The 26713-nt window shown below is 37.2% G+C and overlaps 1 protein-coding gene and 1 pseudogene across 1 annotated transcript in view; both read right to left on the bottom strand.

Moving 5' to 3' along the window:
* Positions 1-8439: 8439 nt before the first annotated feature.
* Positions 8440-26713, bottom strand: part of Amt (Ammonium transporter) — a 50253-nt gene continuing 31979 nt past the window's right edge. The window contains exons 2-4 of the mRNA XM_065231682.1: positions 15394-15789; positions 15105-15337; positions 8440-8735 (exon numbers count right to left, since the gene is read on the bottom strand). Of these exons, the coding sequence (XP_065087754.1) occupies positions 8440-8735; positions 15105-15337; positions 15394-15789 (925 nt within the window). The remainder of the gene's footprint in view (positions 8736-15104; positions 15338-15393; positions 15790-26713) is intronic.
* LOC135709389 (U4 spliceosomal RNA) lies at positions 12979-13105 on the bottom strand (annotated as a pseudogene).

Raw genomic sequence — 26713 nt, 5'->3', positions numbered from 1 at the left:
ACCAGGGAGGCAACTTTAAAATCAACTTCAGAACTTTGTTCTCAATCCTTTGAAGTGCTTTTTTCCTGATAGTGCAACAACTAGACCATATTGGTATAGCATAAAGCATGGTCTAAAAAATAGTTTGAATATTAGGAGTTCATTCGTCAGGCAAAGTTTGGATTTCTTGTTTATAACAGGATACAAACATTTTATATATTTGTTACATTTGGCTTGAATGTCCTCAATGTGATCTTTAAGAGTTAATTTTTGATCTAGTACTAATCCAAGATATTTCACTTGGTTTTACCAGGAAACTGTAACTCCGTTCATAGTGACTATGTGACTACTACTAGGTTTCAAAATTGTAGCTTTAGGCTTATGTGGAAAAATTAAAAGTTGAGTTTTTTAAGCATTGGGAGAAATCTTTCATTTTTGTATGTAAGAAGAGAAAATATCTAAACTTTTCTACAGTCTGTTGCAAATAACTCGAAGACTTCTTCCTTTAGCTGAAATTCTGTGTCATCAGCGAACAAAGAGGCAAATCAGCGAGGTTCGAAGTGAAAATTTTGAACAATATAGGCCCAAGAATGCTACCCTGAGGAACTCCTGCTCTAACAGGTAGTCGTTCAGATTTGGAATTTTGATAATTTACCTGCAAAGTTCTGTCAGTTAAATAATTTTGAACTAATTTCATAATATAGCGTGGAAAATTAAACTTTTTCAATTTAGCAATCAAACCTTCATGCCAAACACTGTCGAATGCTTTTTCAATGTCTAGAAGAGCAGCTCCAGTTGAGCAGCCTTCAGATTTCTTTGAACGAATTAAATTGGTAACTCTTAAGAGTTGATGAGTAATTGAATGTCCATGGCGAAATCCAAACTGCTCATCTGTTAAAATTGAGTTCGTATTGATGTGAAGCATCATTCTATTTAAAATTATCGTTTCAAAAAGTTTACTTATTGAAGAAAGCAAACTTATTCGACGGTAGCTAGAAGCTTCAGCTGGATTTGTATCCGGCTTTAAAATTGGAACAACTTTTGCATGTTTTTTTTTCCATTTATCAGGAAAGTATGCCAAATGGAAACATCTGTTAAATTATTTTACAAAGAAAGACAAGGTACTCTGCGGGAGTTTTTTGATGAGGATATAGAAAATTCTATCATCACCTGGAGCTTTCATATTATGAAACTTTTTAGTTATAGATCTTTCTTCGTCCAAATCAGTCCCACAGGAATCATCAAAAATATATACTCGACAGAAAAAATTCAGATAATCCCGAGCAACCTGATTCTTAATAGGACTAGTAAGACCCAAACTGAAATTATGGGAACTCTCGAATTGCTTAGCAACTTTGCAAAGGAATGTTTGGATCGAAGCTATATTCCATTCCGATATTGCTCCCAATCAGCAATATGGTAATTGAAAGTAGAGCTGTTGGCATTAGAAATTATTTTTTTTTTTAGAAAAAATTTCAAAAGTCACTGGAAGGTGATCAGAACCGAAGTCAGCATGGGTAACCAATTGGCTACAAAGTTGACATGAATCAGTTAAGACCAAATCAATAGTGGGAGGATTTCTTGCTGAAGAAAAGCATGTTAGGCTGTTTGGATATTAAATAGTGTAACAACCTGCAGAACAATCATCAAACAGAATATTAGCATTGGAATTGCTTTGAGCATTATTCCATGAGTGGTGTTTTGCATTAAAATCACCAATAATGAAGAATGTAGTTTCTGAAGGTCACCCTTGAGAAAAAATTTTTGCTGGCCTACGCATTGGAATGGCAAATAGGCAGCTATAAACTTAAGTTGTCCAAAATTTGTTTCAACGGAAACTCCCAACGTTTCAAAAACTTTGGTTTCAAATGAAGAAAGAATTTTACGTTTGATTCATCTATGAACAATGATGGCAACGCCACCAGAGGCTCCATCTTGGCGATCATTTCTATATATGAAATAATTTGCGTCCCTTTTAACCTTATGGTCAGGTTTAAGGAACATTTCAGTTATAACGGCAATATGCACGTTATGAACTCTCAAAAAGTTAAATAGCTCGTCTTCATTCCAATTTAAAATATTCAATTATTTAAAATCCATTACTCAATTTCAAATTCAAATTCAATATTGTTTGCAAATTTAACTCCGGTTTGAATAGCATCAAACATGGAGTTAGATTTAAAGAGTGCCACCAAAATAAATCTATGCTGGCAAGTTGATTAATTTTGGTTTCATCTCTAGATATTCTACTTATTTAACTATTGAGCTTTGTTTTAAATTAGTTATTTTACCGTACGTATCAATCATTTCAAAACTTCGCGACCGTACCGAACAAATTCTAGACTACATTAGCTCAAAACACTTTTGGTAAGCTCTACCGAATTGCGAATCACTTCTGCGTAAGCTCCATAGACGTATGCGCGTATATTCCGACAGCCGCGAAAAGTTAAACATGCATCAATACCACATAAGGAACGATCGATTTTACAGTCACGTAGGGTTTAGTTCATAGATTAACATTGACTGCTGTTTACAAATGTAAGTACCTGAACACTAAGAAACAAGTTAACTCAAATGCTTTAACCGCATATATTAGAGATTTCGCGTATTGAGAGAGTAATATAGTAATCAAGTACAATAAACTCAAGGCAAAACAATACCTACAAAAGATTAAAAGTTATTAATTGTCACATACCTCTAGTTTTACTTATTTCCTAAACTATTCCCCTCCTTGTTAATCTGCTTAATGCTATTGGTCTGCTTACGTTTTCTTTTTGAAGTTCAAGACTAAATAGGAAGATTTATTTTACAACTTTAAAGGTTAGATGCCTCCCTAAGCGGACCCCCCGCATCCTAATTCTTTTGTTAATCTACTCAATGTTATTAGGCTATCTGAAGTTTCTTATTCAAGTTCATTTGATGATTATGATATCTCATTAGTCTAATTTAATAAATTTTTGAAATCTCTAATTCACCTAATCAATCATAACCCATGCTTTATTAAGTACCTGCACTTGTGCTTGTAATCTAAAATTAAAAGTGTTTCAGGTACTTTTGACTTTGACCTATATTTATTATATCTTAGTTCGACCCAGGTGACACCTTCAAGTGAATAAAATGCTATACTTTGAAGTTAGTTTCTTAGCTGATTATTAAATTATATAGGGTATATGCTCCAACTACACTCGCACGTTTCCACTATGTTGCACTACAAAAATACGTATGGGTATGTCACAATAGAGCCATAGTTCAAACATTTATTCCAAATCAGAATGAAGCACATGTAAGATTAGTTACAATACCATGTACAAAAATGGTGTCTAACACTGTTCCCTGAGTAATACCTCAATGAAAACAACAATGAAGCTTGTCACGCAAATAGAAGGAGAAGTGTTGGGCACTTTCTGAAATAATTCAATAGTATAATTCCCTTGCAAACTCAAATAAATCTGCGTAAAAATAAATAAAAAAAGAGTGATTTGCGGCAAAACCCGCCAGTATCACACCCAACGTCAGTGCCTATACGTGAGCGTACTACAACGCGACTCTCAAACAAAGGAGTAACAAGTGTGATACTATTACTTTTAGACTAGATCTTTGGTTTTCTCATGCAGTGGTTCATCAGAGAGGGGAAGCTTAGTAATCCCCATTGCCTGTCCATGGACCCATTCCATCGTGGCATTAGCCAGCAACGCCGGCCATAAACCTACCGTCTCCAACACTCCACTATAAATAAATTAAGCCCGCCCACCAACAGCAAGGTGCAAAAACTAGCCAAGGGGAGGGAAAAATTTGATTTGTGGTTTTCACAATTAAATTTCTTAGGATCTTCCTTCACATGACAGTCGTCCTTTGCGTGAGAGGAATCACCACAATTCATGCATTTAGCTGGCATGTAGCAATTTTTTGTTGCGTGACCCTATCCCTGGCGCTTACGGCACTGGGTGAGGTTTTGGAAATTTCTACCAGTCTTCTTGAAGTGTTCCCACTACACTCGGACATGGAGCATAAGGTTAGCTTTTTCTAAGGCCTTAAGGTTGTTTAGTTTTTTAGACTTGAAATGTACTAAATAAAAATCATTAGAAATCCCGTGGCACGAATTGCAAATCATTTGGATTACTTGGATGGACACAACTCTAAGTAATGTTGCCAGTTCATCTTTGATCTGATCACCACTGGGCAGTCCTTCCATGACAACCTTGAACACACGTTCAGTTTTTGTGTCTTAAGTAAATAATTGATGCTGCTTCTCAGTAAGAAACTTGAGAAGACATTTGAATCCGTCCAAGGTTTCAGTCAATACACGGCATTCACCCCGACGGCCAATTTGCAGTGAAAATTTAAATTTCACGAAGTTCAAAAGTTCTGTGCGAAGAGCAAGGAAATCGGAAGTGGTTATCACAATAAGGGGAATCTTTTCCTTCTTGGCATTAAGCCGGGAAAGTTAACTAGAATGTTTCCTGTCATATGATCATTCTCATCATCCGTGAGCAAATCAAATTGATTGGACAAATTAATTTCATCAGAAGTGGGATCAAGAGCTTGCCCTTTTCTTTTGCGCTTAGGCACCATGGCGGCAGTAATTTTTTTATCCAAATCGACTAGCAGATTACTATAAGAATCTTAATGATCGAAGAGGAATTTTCCAAATCGATATCCAAGAAGGATTACCTCGGGCTGGGTCCAAACAAGGATCAAAGAGGAATAAGAGTCAAACAAGGTAAAAAATGTACAGGTATATTGAGCACTGAAAAGTGCTGTTTAAATTTGTTGTAGCTTTAGGTAGTAGTAACACTTCCTTCAGCATAAAGCAAATAGATCCGCACGGCAAGAGAGCCCGATGCGGACTGAGGCGACGCTGCAAACAATAAAATCAACTTCAATCTTCCCGTGCAGATCTATTTGCTTTTTGCTGATCCAAACATTCCTTTCCAAACCAAAGATGAAATTAACTATGCTCTTGAATCTCTGACTACTTCTATATTTGAAGCAAGAGCTGCCTCAGTACCAAAATGCGAGATTAAATTCGATTCAATTATAATAAACGATAACCTTCAGCTCTTGGTCCGCCTTAAAAATGTCCGTAAAAGCCAATATCAAAGAACACGCGATCATGCCATAAAAAATATCTGGTGGAATTGGCAAAAAACAAATTAAAAAGCGATTCTCTGCCCTCAGGAACAAAACTTTTGAAAATATTGTTTAAAAATTAGACCTAAATTCCAAACCCTTTTATGACCTCAAATTTTTTTTTTTTGAAAAAAAAAACCTCAAAAGCCTATTCCTGCGCTAAAAAGGTGGTAAAATTTTGATCAGAGTAGTTCCCATAATATCAGTTTGGGTCTTACTAGTCCTATTGAGAATCAGGTTGCTCAGGATTATCTGAATATTTTCTCCCAGGAAAATATGTTTGATGATTCCTGGGGGACTGATTTGGACGAAGTAAGATCTATAACTAAAAAGTTTCACAATATGAAAGCTTCAGGTGAAATTTCCTATATCCTCATCAAAAAAACTCTCACAGAGTACCTTGTCTGCCTTGGTAAAATTATGTAACAGATGTTTCCATTTGGCATACTATACTTTCCCGATAAATGGAAAAAATGCAAAATTTGTTCCAATTTTGAAGCTGCATAACAATAAAGCTGAAGCTTCTAGCTACCGTCGAATAAGTTTGCTTTCTTCAATAAGTAAACTATTTTAAATGTAGTTTTAAATAAAACGATGCTTCACATCAATACGAACTCAATTTTTGAAGATGAGAAGTTTGGAGTTTGCCATGGGCATTCAACTACTCATCAACTCTTAAGAGTTACCAATTTAATTCGTTCAAAGAAATCTGAAGGCTGCTTTTCTAGACATAGAAAAAGCATTCGACAGTGTTTGGCATGAAGGTTTGATTGCAAAATTGAATAAGTTTAATTTTCCACTCTACATCATGAAATTAGTTCAACATTATTTAATTCACAGAACTCTGCAGGTAAATTATCAAAATTCCAAATCTTATCAACTACCTGATATAGCAGGACTACCTCCGGTTAGCATTCTAGGGCCTATATTTTATAACATTTTCACTTTGAACCTCCCTGATTTGCCTCAGGGTTGCCACAAATCTTAATTCGCCGACAGACGTTTCTGCTAAAGGAAGAAGTCTTCGTGTTATTTGCAACAGACTGCATAAAAGTTAGATATTTTCTCTTCTTATTTACAAAAATGAAGATTTCTCCCAATGCATAAAAAACTCAACTTATTATATTTCCACATAAGCCTAGAGCTTCCTTTTTTAAACCTAGTAGTAGTCACATAGTCACTATGAACGAAGCTCAAATTTCCTGGTCAACCCAAGTGAAATATCTTGGATTAGTACTAGACCAAAAATTAACTCTTAAAGATCACATTGAGGGCATTCAAGCCAAATGTATTTTTTTTTTCTTTGGTTTGTTTTCCATCGATTTTGATTTCCATACTGAGCACCAATGCTACCGACACCAGGGAGGCAGCTCCCATACCTGGACCCTACCTATCGACGCATCAACTCATGAACCGGGGACCAACGGCTTTACTTGCCTTCCGAAGGAAGACGTAATCAGATATTTTGTTCCTTCAGAAAATCCCGGCGGCACCAACTGGGATTGAACTCAGCCCATTTGGGGTGAGAGGCAATCAAGCTTACCACTACACCACCGGCGCCGCTTAGCCAAATGTAACATATATATAAAATGTTTGTATCCTCTTATAAACCCGATCAAAATGAAAGAAAACGACATTGAAAAAAACCGTTTTCTCCATTAATAACGGAAAATTTGAATTCACTCGAATGCCGTTCGGCTTAAAGAATGCCCCGGTAATTTTTTAAAGAGCGATCGACGACGTACTTTGCGATCAGATTGGCAAAATTTGTTACGTCTACATAGACGACGTGATAATTTTGGAAAAGATTTAGAAGAACATTTACGAAACTTAGATACAATTTAAAGCTTCTAAATGAGACGAACTAAAAGTACAATTGGACAAATCCGAATGTATGTATTCGGAAGTAGAATTTCTGGGTTAAATCGATGTAATTCAAAATTATCCGGAACCAAAGAACTTCAACGAACTACGTGGATTTTTAGGTATGGTAGGATATTATAGACGTTTTGTAAAGGAAATTGCCAAAATTGCGAAACCCCTTACAAACCTTCTACGAGGGGAGAGAAACCCTGCATCAAATAAGAATTTTTCACTTCCGGAATTAGCGAAAGATTGCTTTGAGAAAATGGAGATAATTTTGACATCCGATGACATACTGATATACCCCGACTACAACTAGCATTTTATATTACCGACGCCTTCGATTGCCACAAGGAGAAATCTAGAAAGACTTACTTAGGACATAGCCACAACCCACCGGACCCGAAAAACATTATGCCATAGAGTGCAATAAGGGGTTCACCTCGTCAGCACCTCCCTATGTGTGTAGGAAGTCAGAGCAAGTGATCTGAAAAACATGTTTTAGGAAACAATATTTTTTCATCAGATTCATGTAGGGGACAATAGTACCCCCTAGGTAGAACGCACCAGCTGACTTTCATTTGTGTGTTTCATGGCTTTATCAAACAGCACTTCTAGCATAGCATCGGAAATCCAAATCCTTCATGATAAATCCTAGAATTGGATTCAATATTCCAAGAAAATCTCAAAATAAAATGAAAAAGTGCGTCCTACCCCGGGGGTGCGTTATGTACCGTTCTCCCCTACTACGGGTAGTGAGCAATAACACCAGAAAAGAGTGCAACTATCAGAGCATGATAACTGGTAAAGTAGGTATATATTAAACTCTCTTCGCCTCCTTTCCGATCATCGTTTCAATATATCACGCCCATACGATAGTTGAGAGTGATGATAGGGTTACATTAGTGTGTTAATATAATTGCAACTGAAGGAAAAGTGAACCAACAGTTTATTAAGATCCAGTCCTGGACTAGTAACATCATTGGTTGTTTGCTGTATCACGTCCTAAATAAAAAAAAAAAACATTCGTACCTAAGTAGTGCAATAACCCGGCCTATCTTGTTGCTGAAATATACCGCATCATTTATGCCTGTATGCGTCGACGCATACAGACATAAATTATAGCCATGTCATTACTAAATTTTGCCATATAGGGCATTTTGATTGGTATGTGATTCCAAAATATATATGTTTACGCGTTTTCTCCAAATGACACGGTGTATAGTTGTGAGCCACTCTAGTGTACACACTAGGATCAATTTACCCAAGTTACCGTATACCGGATAAACTCAGAATATGGGTAATTTTGTTAACAGAAATATAGGTAATTTCATTAACACAAATATGGGTTAATATATAAATAAATATATTATTATATAAATTCGACTTTGGCAAATTTGATTTAAATACATTTGAATTAAAAATGTACCCATATTTTGAGTTAGTCCCGTTTACGTCCAAACTGGGTTATCTGCTTTTAGCGTATATGTAATGCGCAATACGTACCTGAGAGTGTCTTATACGATGTTCCATAAGGTCAGCACCAAGAAGTTCCTCGTTGGGGTCCATCCTTATCGGTACAATTTTGTTGATTATCCACAATAGAGCAAAAGTGATACATATACCCCAACAAGTCAAACATAAAGCTGATAATGATTGGACACCAAGCAAATACCAGCCACCTCCTTTGAACAATCCAGATCGCCCATTAGTTGTACCCAATGGAATAGGATTATCCGCAAACAAACCTACTGCCAATACACCTAAAAAATTAAGTTAGTGATTAAACATTATATGCTATATAATATTATATATGCTTTTACTAAGCTGTGACCGTACACATAGGTTTGGAATAAAAACGGGACACATGACAAAAAACCGAACATGTTCATTTTTTTTTAACATTACTGTTGGGATTTTAAATGAAATACAATAATATAAATAAAATAACAGCAATTCCACAGAAACAATTAGGGTGGATCTCAAAATTTCGTAATAATTGGTAATTCGGTTCACAGATCCATATTTTTATTATTTTTCGATTTGGTCCTTTCCATATAAGGTTGGTCCGGAAAAACAGTACATATTTTCAAATTGTTTTTTTTTTATCATAACTATGAAATGATCAAATGAAAGATCAAGTTGTTAGAAAAAATATGAATATGAACTTTAATCGTGGTTTAACATTGAAAAACAAGAATTTTAATCGATTTTCATGATTGTCGAGGTCTCGGAAGCAAAGGCACTATTGCATTTCATATTTTATTCTTGGAGATTTTGAACTTTTTACAGAATATATCAAAAATTCAGCAGTGTATGTTTTTCCTTTTTTCCTTTCTGAGCTACAATTTTTTTTTTAAATATTAAGTTTTTAGTATTTGCTCATAAACTGCGATGAGCGTTCATTATTCAAAACTTTAATATGGATATATTAATATGGAATTTCTGATACTATTTATAAATCTAATTCGACGCAAAATCCATAAGATCAGGAACATTCTTAATACTTTATTTTATACGATTTAGGTTAGCGACTGAAAGTCAATTTTTATTTTGTTATATGCGACAGTTAGAAGATACTGAGAGGTTGCACATATCATCGGCAAGAGACGTGCGTGTGAGAAAATTTGCGAAAAAATCTAAGGGCACCGGTGGGATTCGAACCCACAATTCCCAACGGTAAGCGCAAGCGTTCTCAATACACAACAATCGTCTATTACCGACGATATGTGCTTGTACCGCAGCCACTCAGTATCGGTCGATGTGAACAAACACAACTCGTCTCTGTTCTGTTCTGTTTCTGTTATTTTATACGTTGAATGAATAATATTAAATTTTGAATAATGGAGGTTTATGCTAGTTAGGTGTTTTGCTGTGAGGTCCTTATTCTCGTAACCACTTCGAAACTTTAAGTGCACAAATATCAGCTTCTACGATAAGTGCATGTATTTCCTACGTGGTGGCCATGAGCCAAAAATCTCTTTTTCTGCCAACACTGCCGGTGTACTGCCGGTGTCTGACTCCAAATACAAAGTTAATTATTTTATCGTTTTGGTATGTTCAGATGAAATATTCAAAAACAATAGATCTATCTCATATGCGCAGTCGGAGGAGGATGGGGGGTCACTCATATCAATAGAAGTAGAGTTTCAAACTGAAATAACTTCGGAGTTTCTTATCTTATCGATTCGGTTTGTTCAGATGAATGATTCAAAAACAATTTATCAATTTAATAGGCATATTAAGAGATGAAAGGGGGGGGGGGCTAACAATACCTCCACCCCCTCACTCATATAAATGGAGGTAATTGAAGCCTGTAATAACTTCAGTGTTTCTGATCTTGTCGAGTTGGTATGTGCTCCATTTAATAGGCATAGTTGGATATGGGGAGGCCTACTGTATGCTTTCCGGCGCTCACTTACATCAATGAAAGTAAAGATAAAGACTAAAATAACTTCGGAGTTTCCCATCTCTCGAGTTGGTCGGATGGGTTATTCAAAAACATTTGCTTAATCTCATAAGAGCAGTTGTAAAGCGAGTACTACCATTCTCTTCCCTACTCTTTTGGTGCAATATACAATGTCAGATATATTCACACAAATGTCATTGGATTGTAAAGATTAAATTTCATTTTAATATATTCTACGATTTCTCATGGTACTCTTTTCGATGCTGTTCTATCCCTTGAAGCAAATATTGCTGTTGAACTAGGTCTCGGGTGGATTTCTTGATACGTCAGAAATTAGCATCCCCCCTCCTTCAGCCATATCGTTGACAACCATCAAGGAAGCAACTCGTTGTATCGCATTGAAATAATCTGTATCATTACTCCACTCGTTTGCCGGTTTTTGCATGAAGCCGGTCGAAATTTCGAAAAGGAATCAGCACTGTTAGAAGTGACGTTTGGCTTGGAAGCCCAACTGAACTTAGCCCACTTAAAGTTAGCCCAACAAGCGAAATCCGACTGTGCCTGTGTCTGAGACCTACCCAAGCAACACGGCTTGTCATAAAGAAGTTGAAAATACATTTTAATGACTTACGTAAAGAATTAATAATACTGTAATATACGTCATTAAATACATTTATATAACCTAAAAAGCGCAAGTCGCGGAGCTTATACAACTAAATACTGGTCTTATAACATGTTTTGGAAACATCATAAAAACCGGCGGCAAAAAAAAACATCAAAAAAGAACTTGAGCATGGGATTCGATCACTGGTCCTTGGCGTGGTAGACTTACTACTTCCTAACTAGACCAACTCCGCTTGATGAGAAGTTTGTTATAAGTATCTATCATGTTCTTGCCAATGGCATGAAAATTATATTCTCGTTCAACACGCTTTCAATCCGTCATAAAGATGTTTTGTTAGCAGCAAACCCAAGCAACACGGCTTGTCATAAAGAAGTTGAAAATAAATTTTAATGACTTACGTAAGGAATTAATAATACTGTAATATACGTCATTAAATACATTTATATAACCTAAAAAGCGCAAGTCGCGGAGCTTATACAACTAAATACTGGTCTTATAACATGTTTTGGAAACATCATAAAAACCGGCGGCAAAAAAAAACATCAAAAAAGAACTTGAGCATGGGATTCGATCACTGGTCCTTGGCGTGGTAGACTTACTACTTCCTAACTAGACCAACTCCGCTTGATGAGAGGTTTGTTACAAGTATCTATCATGTTCTTGCCAATGGCATGAAAATAATATTCTCGTTCAACACGCTTTCAATCCGTCATAAAGATGTTTTGTTAGCAGCAAAGCGTACATCTAATTGCCAGAGTGTTATTTTAAAGTATTTTCAACTCCTTATAAGACAACCTGCACATTTTCAGATATATTAATTTATGAGATGTAATAAACAAGTGTTTTCAACTTTCTTTATAACAAACCTTCGAATACCTCATAAGAAACTGTCAATCACTGCGTGAAGAGACAGTCCGGCTCAATGGCGCCGTCAATGTTTACGTCAATCTGGAAAGTTCAGAATCTCTTCAAGAACTTTATAAATTCAACTAAGATTGATTTTGTATACGACAAGTTTTATAGTGGTATTAAAACAGTAAGATGCACGTTTAAATAACATTTAAAGATAAAAGCAAAAGAAAACTATTTTGGAAAATGTTGAATCTAGGAAGTATGAAAAAAACATCTATAAACCTCATATATAACGTGGGATGTTTTCTGCATCACTTATAATACATTTATATAACAAGCCGTTCTAAATATGTTTCAAAAAGATGTTTTATGTATTACTTGGGAACAACGCTTATGAGATTGAGCAAATGTTTTTGAATAGTTCAGCCTGAACATACCAAATCGATAAAATAAGAAACTCCGAAGTTATTTCAAACTGAAACTATTGATATGAGTGAGGAGGATGGGGTATATTATAAACCTACCCCCCCCCCCGCATCTTTTAACACTTAGAAATATCAACACCGACGAAAATATTTTGAAATTTCATTTTTCAAATAAGTACACTTTTCGAAATCTGAAATTATACGCATTTCAAGTAATCAACAAGCCCACTAATTGCACACCAATCTCCCTTTAGTCGCATATCCTTATGTTTTCATATTGATGAATCTACGTTACGGTCGTCCGGCAGACGGAAATGATGTTAAAATGATAATGACGTTTTGCTACCTGTCAAATCGTATGGAATATTTTTTAGTACATCATCACTTTTGTGGTTTTGGATTTCAAACCTAGGTGTCGCATGCACTGGTGCAGTCTCGCGTAGATTCATCAATGGGCAATTGATGAATCTACGCTACGGTCGTCCAGCAGATGGAAATGATGTTAATTGATAATGACGTTTTGCTACCTGTCAAATTGTATGGAATATTTTTTAGTACATCATCACTTTTCTGGTTTTGGATTTCAAACCTAGGTGTCGCATGCACTGGTGCAGTTTCGCGTAGATTCATCAATTAGCGGACTTATTGATTACTTGGGATGTTCATGTAAATTTAAATCGTTGTTTGTAAATTATGTAAAAACTAAGTAAAAAAATATATATTATTAAATGTTTTCAAGATACAATTAATTTTTTTTTCAACTTGCAATAATCCCACCTCGGTTGTACTTCATTGGTTACGATATCGCCACTGCGCAAAGCTAAGATCAGGGATGGAAAATCATTTACATTCATTTCGTGCATTCATTTACATTCATTTGCCTCTAACTTTTTTCATCAACAGAATACCGTTAAATGATGTATGAAGCTTTTGTAGATTTTGATATTAACTACAACTTTTGTTAATAACTAAAATATGCATCTCTTATGCATGATGAAATAGAGCTGGCAGAACATGTTATTGTTTTTCAGTGAATGCAATTTACATTCACTGAAAAACAATGGTGGGTTCTAATCACTCTGATTCATCATGCATAAGAGATACAGATTGGAGTTTTTTACAAAAGATGTAGCTAACATAAAAGCCTACAAAAGCTTCAAACACTATTTTACGGAATTTTGTTGATGAAAAAAGTTAGAGGAAAATGAATGTAAATGAATGCACGAAATGAATGTAAATGATTTTCCATCCCTGGCTAAGATACAATTAAGTTTTAGGTTGTATTTTTCAATATAGAATGAGTAATATATTAATGCACTAATTAAACATTTGCAAAGTATATGCTGTGTAAATTTTTACTTATATTTTAACATCTTATTTTTGAAAAAAAAATAGATTAATAAATTCTTGTTATTCGCATTTATCCTCATCCGCAAACAATTTTCTTGAAAGGTCATATCGGTTTTTGAACAATGACGTGTTTAATGTATGTATTTTCGATTGTTTAAACTGCCGTTCTACGCATATCAGTCCCATATTTCAAAAGTTGCTTCTGAAAAAATCGCGAATAATGTTTCGAATCATTTCTGCTCGTTGGAAGAAATATACGTTAAAATAAGTTAGCGCATTGTTCACCTTTAAGCAGAATCAATGTGTTTTAGTGAAAACTACAGAAATTACCTTCAATGAAATGTTAGTAGGAGCATGTTAGTCCCACTAGGAACTGTTAAGTCCGGCGCACAATGGATAAGTTGTCGGGTTTTTTGACAGTTAGCCCATTATCTGTCAATAAAAAACCCGGAAACTTATACATTGTGCGCCAGCCTTTACTTTCAGAGCTGCTTGATGGCCACGTTGCATTTGACGTCTTTACTCTTCTGCTTGCGTTCTCCGCGAAGTTTTGGAAGATCCTGGAAGGTTTGTATAGCTTTCTATCATTAAATTATACCAACAATAAATTTGTTGACATTGCTATTTCTATAAAACCACTTAAAGTATGGGCATCTCAAGAAACTAATTATGAATGCACTATTTACATAGAATATAAACTTCTTAGCATCTTATTTGTTTGTTTGTTTGTTTGTAGCAAGATAAAAGTAGGCCTAAAGGAGATTGTGCTTAATAATTTTGAGTCCGACCATAGATTTATGGCGGCTGACATGCTGTGGACAAAAGATCAATACGCCACACGATCGTTGACCGTGGGCTTCGATTATTTCAATAAATACTTTGGAAGAGTTGACATGCACATGCAAATTTCTGCCGTACGGAGTTGGCCTTTATACTACGTATTATTATATTATATAAGTGGCTTTTCATGAAACACGTAGACACTATAGAGAGAGTGTGGGGGGTGGCGAGTGTAAGTGTCTAATAATGCATTGTTTGAAATTAGAAACTGGTGTTTTAATATTAAATCCTGTTTTTCTTAATATTTATCAACATAAACTAAAACTTCCACTTCCTATAATGGTGCATACCGTTTCTTTTTATAATATTTATCCTGTTTCAATAATCACACATAATGTACACAAACCGATTCACTAATGATAGATTCAGTCAAGAAAATCTTTGTGGGATAGTTATGCGTAGAATTTTAACATGGGACATGTTGTTTTTATACAAACCTAGAACAAATTATATAAACGTCCAAAAGTAACATGGGACAGATATGCGTAGATCGGCAGTAAATATCCCAGAAAAACGATACAAATATTTGTTGAAAAACAACGGGAAGTCCCAAAAAAATCGAAAAACTTTACTCTCCCGTTCAATACAGAACGGATGGTCAATCTAGCATGCATTATAGATTTCAACAAACCCCAAATTCCAGCAACTCCATGCACAGCACTTGCCCCAACTGGATCATCAACACCCATTTTATCGAATAACGGCATACTTAAGCAGCAAAGAGCGGATCCAATTCCTCCTATGATGATTGCCTCCCATGCATGATAAAGAAAACAACCAGCAGTTACCGAAACAAGGGACGCCAAAATGCCATTGATGAGATCAACGATGTCCATTCTTCCTTCGTTTCGAACCATGGAATATCTAAAGGGGAAAAATAGTCACATGATTTTCTGTGTCAAATATTAATTAAAACTTACATTATACTGAAGCTCCCTCCACCGAAAGAGCCCATCATAGTCATTACAGCTGCACGAGCTGCGTAAATCCACTTAGCACCACTCACTCCGTAAGTGCTACCTGAATTGAAAGCCAACCACCCCCACCACAAAACAAACAATCCCATACAGGCATTGACGGGATTTCCCAGTGGCAGAGGATCCGTTCCTTTTGCGTATCGTCCAAGTCGTGGTCCAAGCATCATAGCAGAGGCAAATGCTGACGACCCTCCAATGAGATGTACGGGTCCACTTCCAGCAATGTCTACTACTCCTAGCTTTCCTAGAAAACCATGTTCGCCCCAAACCCAGCCAGCAGGAATGCAATAAACTATCGTATTCAGAAACGAAAACAAACAATATGCTTTGAAGTTGCACCTGAAAACAAAAACAGAATTTGGATTTTAAAGCAAGTTTCTTAAATATTTCAAACATTCAAACATACAAATATACATATATGTTACGGTATCCGTCATGGACACAGATTTTACCGTAGATCACAGATTATTCTAAAAAAAATAGTACGTACATTAGACTGATGCAAAATTTGAAATTTTCGCTCCACAGTGTTGAAACAGTTTCAAATCAGGTCTTTATTAGCCTCCAAAAGTTTATACTCATTTGATAAGAAACTGACTTGGCACAAACCATTTGAAGTTTACATGGAAATTACTATGGGAAAACAAAACTTTTTGTTAATTGTCTTCTAGCCTAGTAGCCTTTTAACATATTGTACTGTTAACAAATTCTATTGCTATTCTTATGGGAATTTTTATCAGCTACAACTTTGCAGGAAATCATTTTTCAGCCAAACGTCAAATTAAATAGTTATTAATTGTTTAAGAGATTGATAATCTTATGGCAAGATTAAACAACTGTATTGTGGGCAACACTGTATTCTGCAGTGTGACATAGTAGCCATGATTTTTGTCCTCTATTCTACGCGCCATAAACACCAATGTTGCCTGCTGAACAGTTGATTGAGCATAATCATAAGACATCAGTGACTTGAATCATTAATAATTTTTATTCCTTACATTTGATCGAAAAGTAGCCTTCAACAAAGTTGTAGCTGAGAAAATTTCCAACAAACTCAGCTACAATTTTTTAAAGTAGAGTGAACTGGTGAATTTTGAGATAGATATGAACCAAAATTAAAGTTTTTCTATATCAATTCCCATATAAACTTCAAATGGTTTGTGCCAAGTCAGTTTCTCACTAAATGAGTTCAAATTTTGGGAGGCTAATCAGAATGCTATTTGGAACCGTTTGAGCACTGTGGAGCGAAAATTTCAAATTTTGGATCAGTCTAACGTACATATATGAAACATTTACATAATTTTGATTTTATTTACTGGCGTTAAGACCTGCACACTAAGATTTTTTTACAGTATACTGTAATTTTTTACCGAATATGGAACAGCTGAACATTCGGTAATCCTTTCGGTAATTTTTTAATTTACAATCCGTTCTGTAAATTTTCTTCGCTTGTGGCCTGTCAAAATTTGCTGACCTGGACTGTAAATTTTACTGAAAGATCGGTTAAGTTTACCATAGCGTTCAGTATATTTTTTACCGAATCGTCTGTACTTTATTTTCAGAATAAATAATAAACATTGTAATTTTTATTGATTGATTAACTGTTTCTTTCTTTCACCAAACCAAAAGATTCATTCCTTATAACCATATATTTTTTTGGAAGATGCATAAAATTTTCATCTTGCGTTTGTACAGAAAATTATAAAAAAAATCAGTAAAGATCCCGGACGAGGTTATCAACCGTTCTAAAATGCAGTTTCTGCGGTAGAGGAGGACATTGAGTTGCATAACGTCCATGGCGTCTGAAAGAAATTGACCCAGAAATGAAAAACTAATTTTATTTTCGGCATAAATTGCACAGAATCAAGCGAAAAGTAAAGTACTTACGCTTCACAACTTAGAACCGAAGGACACTCAACATCGAAATGGCAGCCGATATTGAGTTTGACAGTACGAAAATCTGTTCAGTAGCTTTTACAGAATTTGGTACTTTATAGCTGTTTGATTTTGTAAAAGACTATTTTTACAGTATACTCGTCACAATTTTTACAGAATTGCGAAATCGCAGCCTTTTACAGTTTCGATCCGCAAATTTTATTTACAATTTTCGGTAAATGTATGTAAATTACGGAAATTCAGCAGTTCAGATTGCGGAAAATTTGTAAAATAATATGTTTTACAAAGCATTCGGTAAAAATTACATTTTACCGAACGAATCCAGCAAAAAAGTACCGAACAAGATTTAAGAAATTTGGTGTGTGGACACCATGCGTAGATGAACAAATCGTTTTACCCTTCTTACAAAGAAGTATATAACTAAAAAAACAATAAATTTAATTTAAAATGTTAGAGATCAACGAACAACTCAAGCATGCTCGGTAGTACAACCACCAACTTATGAACATAAAAAAAGTTGAAAGGTCTGTGCCTAGGAGCACGAACGGAAACTTGACGTAGGACCATGCTTTCAACCCACGTTACAGAGCTGCGACCTTATTTATGCATTCAGATTCATTTTCTAGGCTCCTCCTTTTAAGCGTACTCGACACCAAGCATGGAAAAAATCGTTTAATTTTGCATTTACTAAATACTCACTCGCATTCATCAACAGCATCAACTCCATCAGAAATGAACAGCAGTACTGATTTCGTTGGTATTCGCTTTGCATCTATAGGATGCTGCACGCTGACGTCACGAATGAACGCGATGAACCCAAATTTATCAGTTTGACATCCAGTGGTGGTTTGTTTACCTTTGCTTGTTAGTCAATTCAAGTGGATTTGAGGTTTCAAATAAAAAGAATTAAAAGATTTGATATCCGACTATGTTCGTTTGAAAAATATTCCTCTCCAAAAATCTAAAAAAAAAAATTAATAAATTTTTTAAACTTTTTTTCTAAGTCCATGTAAACAAACCACTACCAGATGTCAAAAAATTGAAGTTACCCCGACGGTGCAGCTCCCTATAGAGATTACCCTAATAAAAATAACCATAAAAGAGAGCTTAACAACCTATTCGGGATATCATCCAAACCATTTGGTATTTATGGTATTTGTTTATTAGGGTAGTGACGTTTAACGTACGCACACTAGCGAGTGCATCTCAGTGTAAAGTTATTTATTATTTTCCTCTGGTTAACCTAAAAAGTGTATGAAATTAGATCTGTCAAAATGAGTTTGACAGCGATTTGTTATGTATTTTCCTCTGATTTTCACTAACACGTTGTCACATATAGCACCAATACAACAGATTTCCTTCGATGAACGCAGAATGGACGAGTGCACCGATGGATTTGAGTTAACTCACTCGAGAAAAAGTGACACAAGCTGCGGGCAATGTTTACTCATCATGAACACTAAATGTTCATGAATAATGAATAATAAACATTTAGTGTTCATGATTAGTAAACATTGCCCGCAGCTTGTGTCCCTCTTACTCGAGTGAGTGAACTCAAATTCATCGGTGCACTCGTCCATTGAGAAAAACATACAGCTGAGCGTAACATGAATGATTCAGAGTGTAGTAGTGTGAATGATTCCTCACTTTTTTTTTCTATGCTGAGCCTTTTACGATTGCATTCTGCTGAGTGATCTGAATGAGAATTTTGCAGAAATAATCATTTTTCATTTTCTAGCTTTAAACATACATTGACACGTTTAAATTGCTATTAACATGGAGAAAACTGTTATACTGTAACACATAAACATAAGCGTCACGTAAATATCGTAAAACTGTTGTGGCCAATTCAACTGATTCAAATCACTAAGCCAAAAACTATCTGACTCGGCTAACGATTTAGCATTCAGATTTTACGCATTCGATATGGTTCTCCCTTGGTAGAGAAAATTGTTCGGCTGCCTTTCGGTTTATCCTTCTTTTCTTCTACTGCTGTCAGTTCTGAGTCGACCTGCAGAGTCACTTGGTTGAAAGAATTTTCACTCGTTCGGCAACATGTTTGTAGGTGAGGATGGCTATTTTGATTCTGTGGTGCTCGCGTGAGTGTATGATTGTCCCTATGCTAGCTCGACACAAAAGATTCTTCCTAAGTTCCGCCTCTAACAGGACATTGATTCTAGTGAAACACTTTGACAGATGATTTCGTGGATGAAAATAAAAAATAATCGATTGTACACGGCTACACTAGCAACTAAGATTTAGTGACACCCAGCGTTACTTCCACGTACTTACTATATATTTTTTTTTTAATTTTGAAATCATTAGATGTTAGGGGAAGCGCTCCTATAGTTGCGGTACGTTAGAAGCGTTAGGTTCCTATAGTTGTGCATCGAGACTCAATACACCACTATGGGAACCTAACGCTTCTAACGTACCGCAACTATAGGAGCGTTTGCCCTATAATGATAATTAGAGTAAACGCTCCTATTGTTGCGGTACGTTAGAAGCGTTAGGTTCCTATAGTTGTGTATGGAGACTCCGTACACAACTATAGGAACCTAACGCTTCTAACGTACCGCAACTATAGGAACGTTTCCACTAGTACTCCTAAGTTACGAGAACAGGTCGTGAAGTATGAGTTTGACACATAAAATCTGTCAGTATTGCTTTCAGTGCGTCAAAATCAGTAATTTTACGATTCGTGAGCGCTCACGAATCATAAGATCGTTTATTGTGTCGCTATGAAAGTGAAATTGACAGGTTTTATGAGTCAAACACATACTTTACACCCTATTTTTGTTACTTAAAAGTACATCATATCAATAATTCCGTAAAACTATTTTTTATAGCAAGTGGGTGAAAGCAACCCTGATGACAACTTGCGGCGAGAAGTTAATTCCTGGATTTTTCCCGAACACAGCACTCACGGTCCGCTAGTGTTGTTGGGTTATTTGGCGTTAATGTTCTTGAAAAGTTCACTAATTTGCCATAAATAATGCCAAAACGAAAAATTTACAGGCGGATTTGGACCTGTTTCATACAACCGGAAGGTGTATGCCGATCACAAATGCCTTGTCAAATTAATCATGTTACCATGCTTCTGCGGTGAGTGTCCTTCAGATGTCACTGTCCCTCCTTTTTTACAAATTCTGCTCAGGATTTCTCCCCGTTTTTATATATGGGGAGGAGCAGAAATTATATTTTGTGCAGAATATGTTAAAGGGTAGGGATTTCGGGTGTTAATCTAAATAAATATATAGAGGTATCAGACATGCTTTGCAGTGTCAGATACTCAATTTCTGATTACTTTAGGTGGTCGTCACTTTGTTTTAGCTGAATATGCACTGATAGCGAATTATTCCCACTTCCTACCAGCGGAACAGCGCCATCTTTGTGTAAAATGGCCTGACGATATGATTAATTGATTGCATACACAAATGACGTGAATTTCACGAATAAATACGAGGAGGATTGATTATAGCAAAACTTGCCATAAACAATAGTCATAGTTCAATTTTAGTAAAAAAAAAACAATTCTCGATTTCTTTTTCGAAGCCACGTATCAGCTTTTGTAAACAATGCATTTGATCGTCGATTTGACCGAGGGGGACGACTCTATCTACGATGCAGAAAAGATTGTGTTTTGCTGTGACTAGCTGCGCGCACGCTGAGTAGATAAAAGGAAGATTTATGTCGATTTTGAAGATTTCCTGCAAAAAGATGAAGCACGATGCAAGTAGATGCGGGAAATGAAAGATGATTTTTCGAAGATTGATTCGCTAGTGTGAGATTTTTTGAGCATCTAGAATTGAGATTTAGATGTGTCGCCCCCCTCGGATTTGACGTAACTTGCCCACGCATACTATACAGATAAAAATTCTGAATTTTAATTGTGATGTAAACATTCATTCACGCAAACTTGTATTTAATTTCATGCAACCGAGAAACTTGTAAACAATGTTGTTTACAAAGATGGGCTTTTGTATACAATATTTGCTATATTGCATGAAATGTCTCAGAGGTTTACATGATTTATAATGTAAACATATATGATATGTGTTGGAGCCTCCCTTAGCTCAGTCGGTAAAGGCGCAGCTACAAAGCAAGACAATGCTGGAGGTGGCTGGGCTCGATTCCCGGTCCGGTCTAGGAATTTTTCGGGTTGGAAAATTTCTCGACTTCCCAGGGCATAGAGTATGATTGTACTTGCCACACAATTATACTAATGCAGAAATGGTACAGGCATCGAAAGCTCTCAATTAATAACTGTCGAATTGCATCTAGAACACTAAGTTGAGAACACGCAATAAGCTAATATGCGATATGCAATAAGCTTGAAATGCGAAGAAGAAGAAGAAAGAAGTATATGATATGTGACGCTCCATTTATGTGCATCATATTGAACAGAAATTTACACTACTTTTTCGAACTGTGTAACACCACTATCGGTACTAGAAAAAATCCCTTATCTGAGGGTAGTGTGAGAATGCGTGGGCGAGCTACCAGTTACGCCAAATTGTCGATCAAATGCATTGTTTACAAAACCTGATACGTCCTTCGAAAAAGTAATCCAGAATGCTTCCTTCTTTGGTACCTGTACATAAGGCATCTAGACTCTGAGTGATGCCTCATAACTTCACCCAGCTCCACTGTCTGACTGAACAAGTGGAAGCGATTTGACAGATGTGATGAAGATTTCCGTTACTCTTCCTCTCCCTGTCCCCTTTGTCAAATGTTATGACCGAGCTCCGACTTGCTCCACTGTCGGACTGGAACTGATGGTAGCGGTGGATGCGATTTGGCAAAAACATTTTGGAAACAAAATCCCTTTTCGTTGCTCTTTCATTCCCTCCGACCAGCTCGACTATTTGCAGCCAAGGTTGCAAAGACTCATTTCAGCTAAAATAATGTTTTTCGGAATAATAAAACCAAAAGATGGTATGATGGCATGTTTTACTTGTAACTTACAAGAAGAGGTTACAAAGTATGCGTTGGAAACATAAAACCTGTAAATGTTGCTTTCTATGAGTCACAATCAGCGATTTGCTGATCGCTGAGTGAGTGAGTGAGTGAGTGAGTGAGTGAGTGAGTGAGTGAGTGAGTTTGTGAAAAATCGCTGATTGTGACTCTCATGACGTGAAATAAACAGGTTTAATATGTCAAACACATTCTTTGCAACCTCTTCTTGTATCCTACCAATTCAAAATTTGATCATGGCATCTAATTATTTCATAATTTAGAAAAACATTGTTTTAGCTGAAATGAGTCTTTGCAACCTTGTTTGCAGCAACTGAAAGTGGAAGCATTTTTTTAAACTAAATTTATTTTTATTTAGTTGTTTTGTTTTACCTTAGTTTTACATTTGATCTATTTTATATATTAAAATTTAAATTTCTTATCTAACTACATTAAATCCTAACTAAACCTACTGTTTAAATAATCATGGGTAAAGATTTCTAATTTTTTCGTACTTTGAATTTAGAGTACTGGTTTGGTGCCGACTGGCGAGTGCAGTCATTCTCTGGTCAAGTTGATCGAGATTTGCCAGCTGATGAACGTCGGCTATCCGTGTGCGCGGAGGCAGATTCAGAATCATCTTCAGGAACTTGTTCTGCAGGACTCATCTCCAGCATAGGCGCAACAATCTGTCTGTAGACAGCCAGCATGTTGACGATGGATGCTTTCGAGCGACGGTTGATAATCGGATACAGACGTTTCAGCATGGTGGTGCATTTTTTGACTGAGTCTTCCATGAGCGAACGGCAGAGGAGCTTACTGTCGAGAATTAGGCCAAGGTAGCGTGCCTCGGGTGACCACTCAGTTTCAGCGTTCAGGACCTTGATCTTCGATGAGGTTTTTTTTTTTTTTTTGTTCGGAATCTAATATCACTGCGTCCAGTGATCTATTGTAGTGTCCTTAGTTTATTGCATGTCGTATTACTCCATTTATCGCAAGGATCCGACTCTAATTGAAAGGTCCCGCTATTTATACCCTTCGGAGTGTCGAAACACCCTCCAAAGGCGCACCCCTTTGTCAGGCAAAATTGGATGCCTTAGCAACAAAATTAAGGAATGACACCGATAACGACCATGCATCAGAACCCAAGGGGGACGACTCTATCTACGATGCAGGAAATATTGCGTTTTGCTGCGCGTACGCTGAGTAGATAGAAAGAAAATTTATCACGATTTTGAAGATTTCCTGCAAAAAGATGATGTGCGATGCAAGTAGATGCGAGAAAAGAAAGAAGATTTTTCGAAGATTTAGAACACACTAGAGATTTTTTGAGCATCTAAAATTGAGATTTAGATGCGTAGTCCCCCTCGTCAGAACCCAAGTTTTAATCACTTCAAACTAAGAAACAACGAATAGAAGATTAGGAATCACATAGATGAAGATTAACTAACTCATTTTTTCTTTGTTTCAAGATCATCCTCGGTTTGCAAAGCCGAGTCTTGTCACTATCAACAAGGCATAAAAGGACTAAGATGTGTTCCTTGAATTACTGAAAAATACTGTTCCCTTAGTTTGAAGTAGTCAGGACTGGGAATCGGTTCTAGATCTAACATCCCGTAACGTACCACGAAAAGGTGATCTACCCACGTTACGGGGCTTGATGACGGTTTGAGCCGGTCGGTGTTGAGATGAGGAAACACATATATCTTCCAGTCGGTGAGATAAATGGTGTAGGCATCCAATCCGTTTTGGAGCTTCGATATGAGAGTGCACATTACTCGTCCCTTGTAGCTGATTGCCGAATCGTCAGCAAACAGCGACAGTGTTCCACCTTGCGGCAGTTTCGGTATGTCCGATGTGTAAAAATTGTACAATATAGGTCCCAAGATGCTTCCGGCGGGTACATCATACGGTTCCAAGAAAGCGTTGCCTACTTCATGCTTTAGACGTCCTGCCGTCAAGGTAGTCCGAGATGATCTTCAACAGGTAGCTGGGGAAACGAAATTGCAGAAGCTTGTGCACCAAGCCGTCATGCCACTCGCTATCGAATGCCTTTTCGATGTCCAGTATCGCCATGACCGTTGTCTTCAAGACCGACTTCGTCTGATTGATGTGGATTGAGAACCGCTTGAGTTGGTTCACCGCCGAGTGACCTCATCGGAATACAAATTGCTCGTCAAGTAGGATGTCATTCACTTTGGTGTGCTCGAGGAGTCTGGTGAAAATTAGTCTTTCAAACAACTTGCTAAGCGAGGAAAGTAAACTGATCGGACGGTAGCTTGATGGGTTGGTAGGATCTTGTCCCGGCTTCGGTATCGGTACCACCTTGGAGCGTTTCCAGGCACCTGGGAAGTGTCCGAGCTCCAGGCAACGATTGATGACATTCACCAGAAGGGTATGCGCTTTCGGTCCCAAATTCTTCAGGACAATGTTGAAGAGTTCGTTACGGGATGTAAGATCTACCACCACCGATTCCTAGTCCTGACTACTTCAAATTAGAGGAACATGATTTTTCAGCAATCCAAGGAACACATCTTAGTCCTTGTTACTTTTTATGCCTTGTTGATAGTGACAAGACTCGGCTTTTTCCACCGAGGATGAACTTGAAACAAGGAAAAAATGAGTTAGTTAGTCTTCATCTATGTGATTCCTAATCTTCTATTCATTGTTCCATAGTTTGAAGTGATTAAGACTAGGGTTCAGATGCATAGTCATTATCGGTGTCATTGCTTATTTTTGCTGCTAAGTAATCCAATTTTGACTAACAAAGGGGTGCGACTTTGGAGGGTGTTTCAACACTCCAAAGGGTATAAATAGCGGGACCTTTCAATTAGAATCGATTCCTTGCGATGAAGACAAGAATGAGAACTGTATCAAAACCGAATACTTCATCATTTCTCAATAGTGATGGAGTAATACGACATGTACTAAACTAAGGACACGGGATATACTACAATAGATCAAATTACTGGTCGAACAGAGGAAAAAAAAACCTCATTATCAACTCTAAGAGGCGGCATGAGCTTTGGTTTATTTTTAAGCACTTTTGTTAAACGCCAAAAGTAATTTGGTAAACTACAAAGGTCTTTTGTAAACTGCCTGTTCCTAAGTTTTTCCACACAAATGGCAATAATTTTGGTTAATTTTTTATATATATAACTTTCCTACTAACGTTTTGCGATCTTTGGAACTGCCTCGTAACACAATTCCTAAGAGTTATTATACGCTTGGCCTCATCATCAAGGTTGGTAAACTTACATGTCACCGGGGTTGTCGGGATGAACCGTTGTTCCGATTCGCCTATGTCATCGGAGAGCGCTTACAGAACGCCGTAGATTTCTTCCGTCGTCGTTAACGCAGGATTTTCGACCACTCGATCCTCCACAAACCACTGGAGTTGAGGCCAATTCGCTCGATGATAGTGCGATGCTGCTGACGTTAGTTGATGGTTTGATTCATCTCGAAAACCACCGGTAGGTGGTCGGAGGACAGAGCAACCGTCCGCCATGTTGGTGAGAACGATGTCAAGGGTGGATCAAACACCGGCTGGTGAGTAGCAGGTAGGCGAGTCCGGATGGAGGACCACGTAGAGTCCCATCTGCAGGTCCGTGGCCAGCACTGCTCCGTTCTTGTTACTTGTTGGATTGCCCCACAGCGAGTGGCGTGCGTTGAGATCACCGGCGAGGATAAACTTACCCTTCAGACGAGTCAACTTCTGGATGTCATTGTTGAGACGATCGATTGTTCCATCCGACTCCTTGCATTGGGCAGAACAGTAGATGCCGATGAGTGTGATGGGACCATCCGGCGATGCCAGCTCGACTCCAATGGCTTCCACGAACGATAGACGAAAGGCAGGCAGCATCCTGTACTCCAGTCCTCTCCTTATGGCAATGGCAACGCCACCGCTCCTCTGTGCTCGAACTCTGGCAGGCTAAAGTTGACCTCCGGTTTAAGATACGTCTCGTTTAGAAACGCGACATCGATGTTATGTTGGCGCAGGAAATCTACGATTTCCGGCTGTTTTCTCGCCAATGAAGCACACTGAGAAGCGTTCGGATGCTTTGAAGCTGCCTCATGTTTGTGGATCTGCCAACCAAATACACCAGGCACAGTTGGTCGCGATACTTGATCGTCTCGTTTTGGCGTTTGATCACAAAAATCTTCATGGGTTGAAGATTGTTGCGTTTCAGCTCTTCTTCCACAACCGAAACATCCAGCTCGTGCAACCCGCGTAGAATGTCCTTGAAGGTCTTCGTCGACGGCACGTCGTGGGTAAAATATTCCACCTTCCAGAGTTGCAGTTTCTCCGCCACTGATTTATAATGTTCCGCCGAGGGGACGACAACGCGCGAGAAAAAACATGTGAAACACGGGAGAAAAGAATACTTGCGTTCAACCACACCGAGTG

The sequence above is a fragment of the Ochlerotatus camptorhynchus genome, unplaced genomic scaffold (assembly GCF_037179485.1).
Source record: "Ochlerotatus camptorhynchus isolate MF236.1 unplaced genomic scaffold, CSIRO-AGI_Acam_v1.1 ptg000359l, whole genome shotgun sequence".
Taxonomy (NCBI): Eukaryota; Metazoa; Arthropoda; class Insecta; order Diptera; family Culicidae; genus Ochlerotatus; species Ochlerotatus camptorhynchus.
The sequence above is the reverse complement of the archived record's forward strand: the minus strand, read 5'-3'. Positions and strand labels throughout refer to the sequence as shown.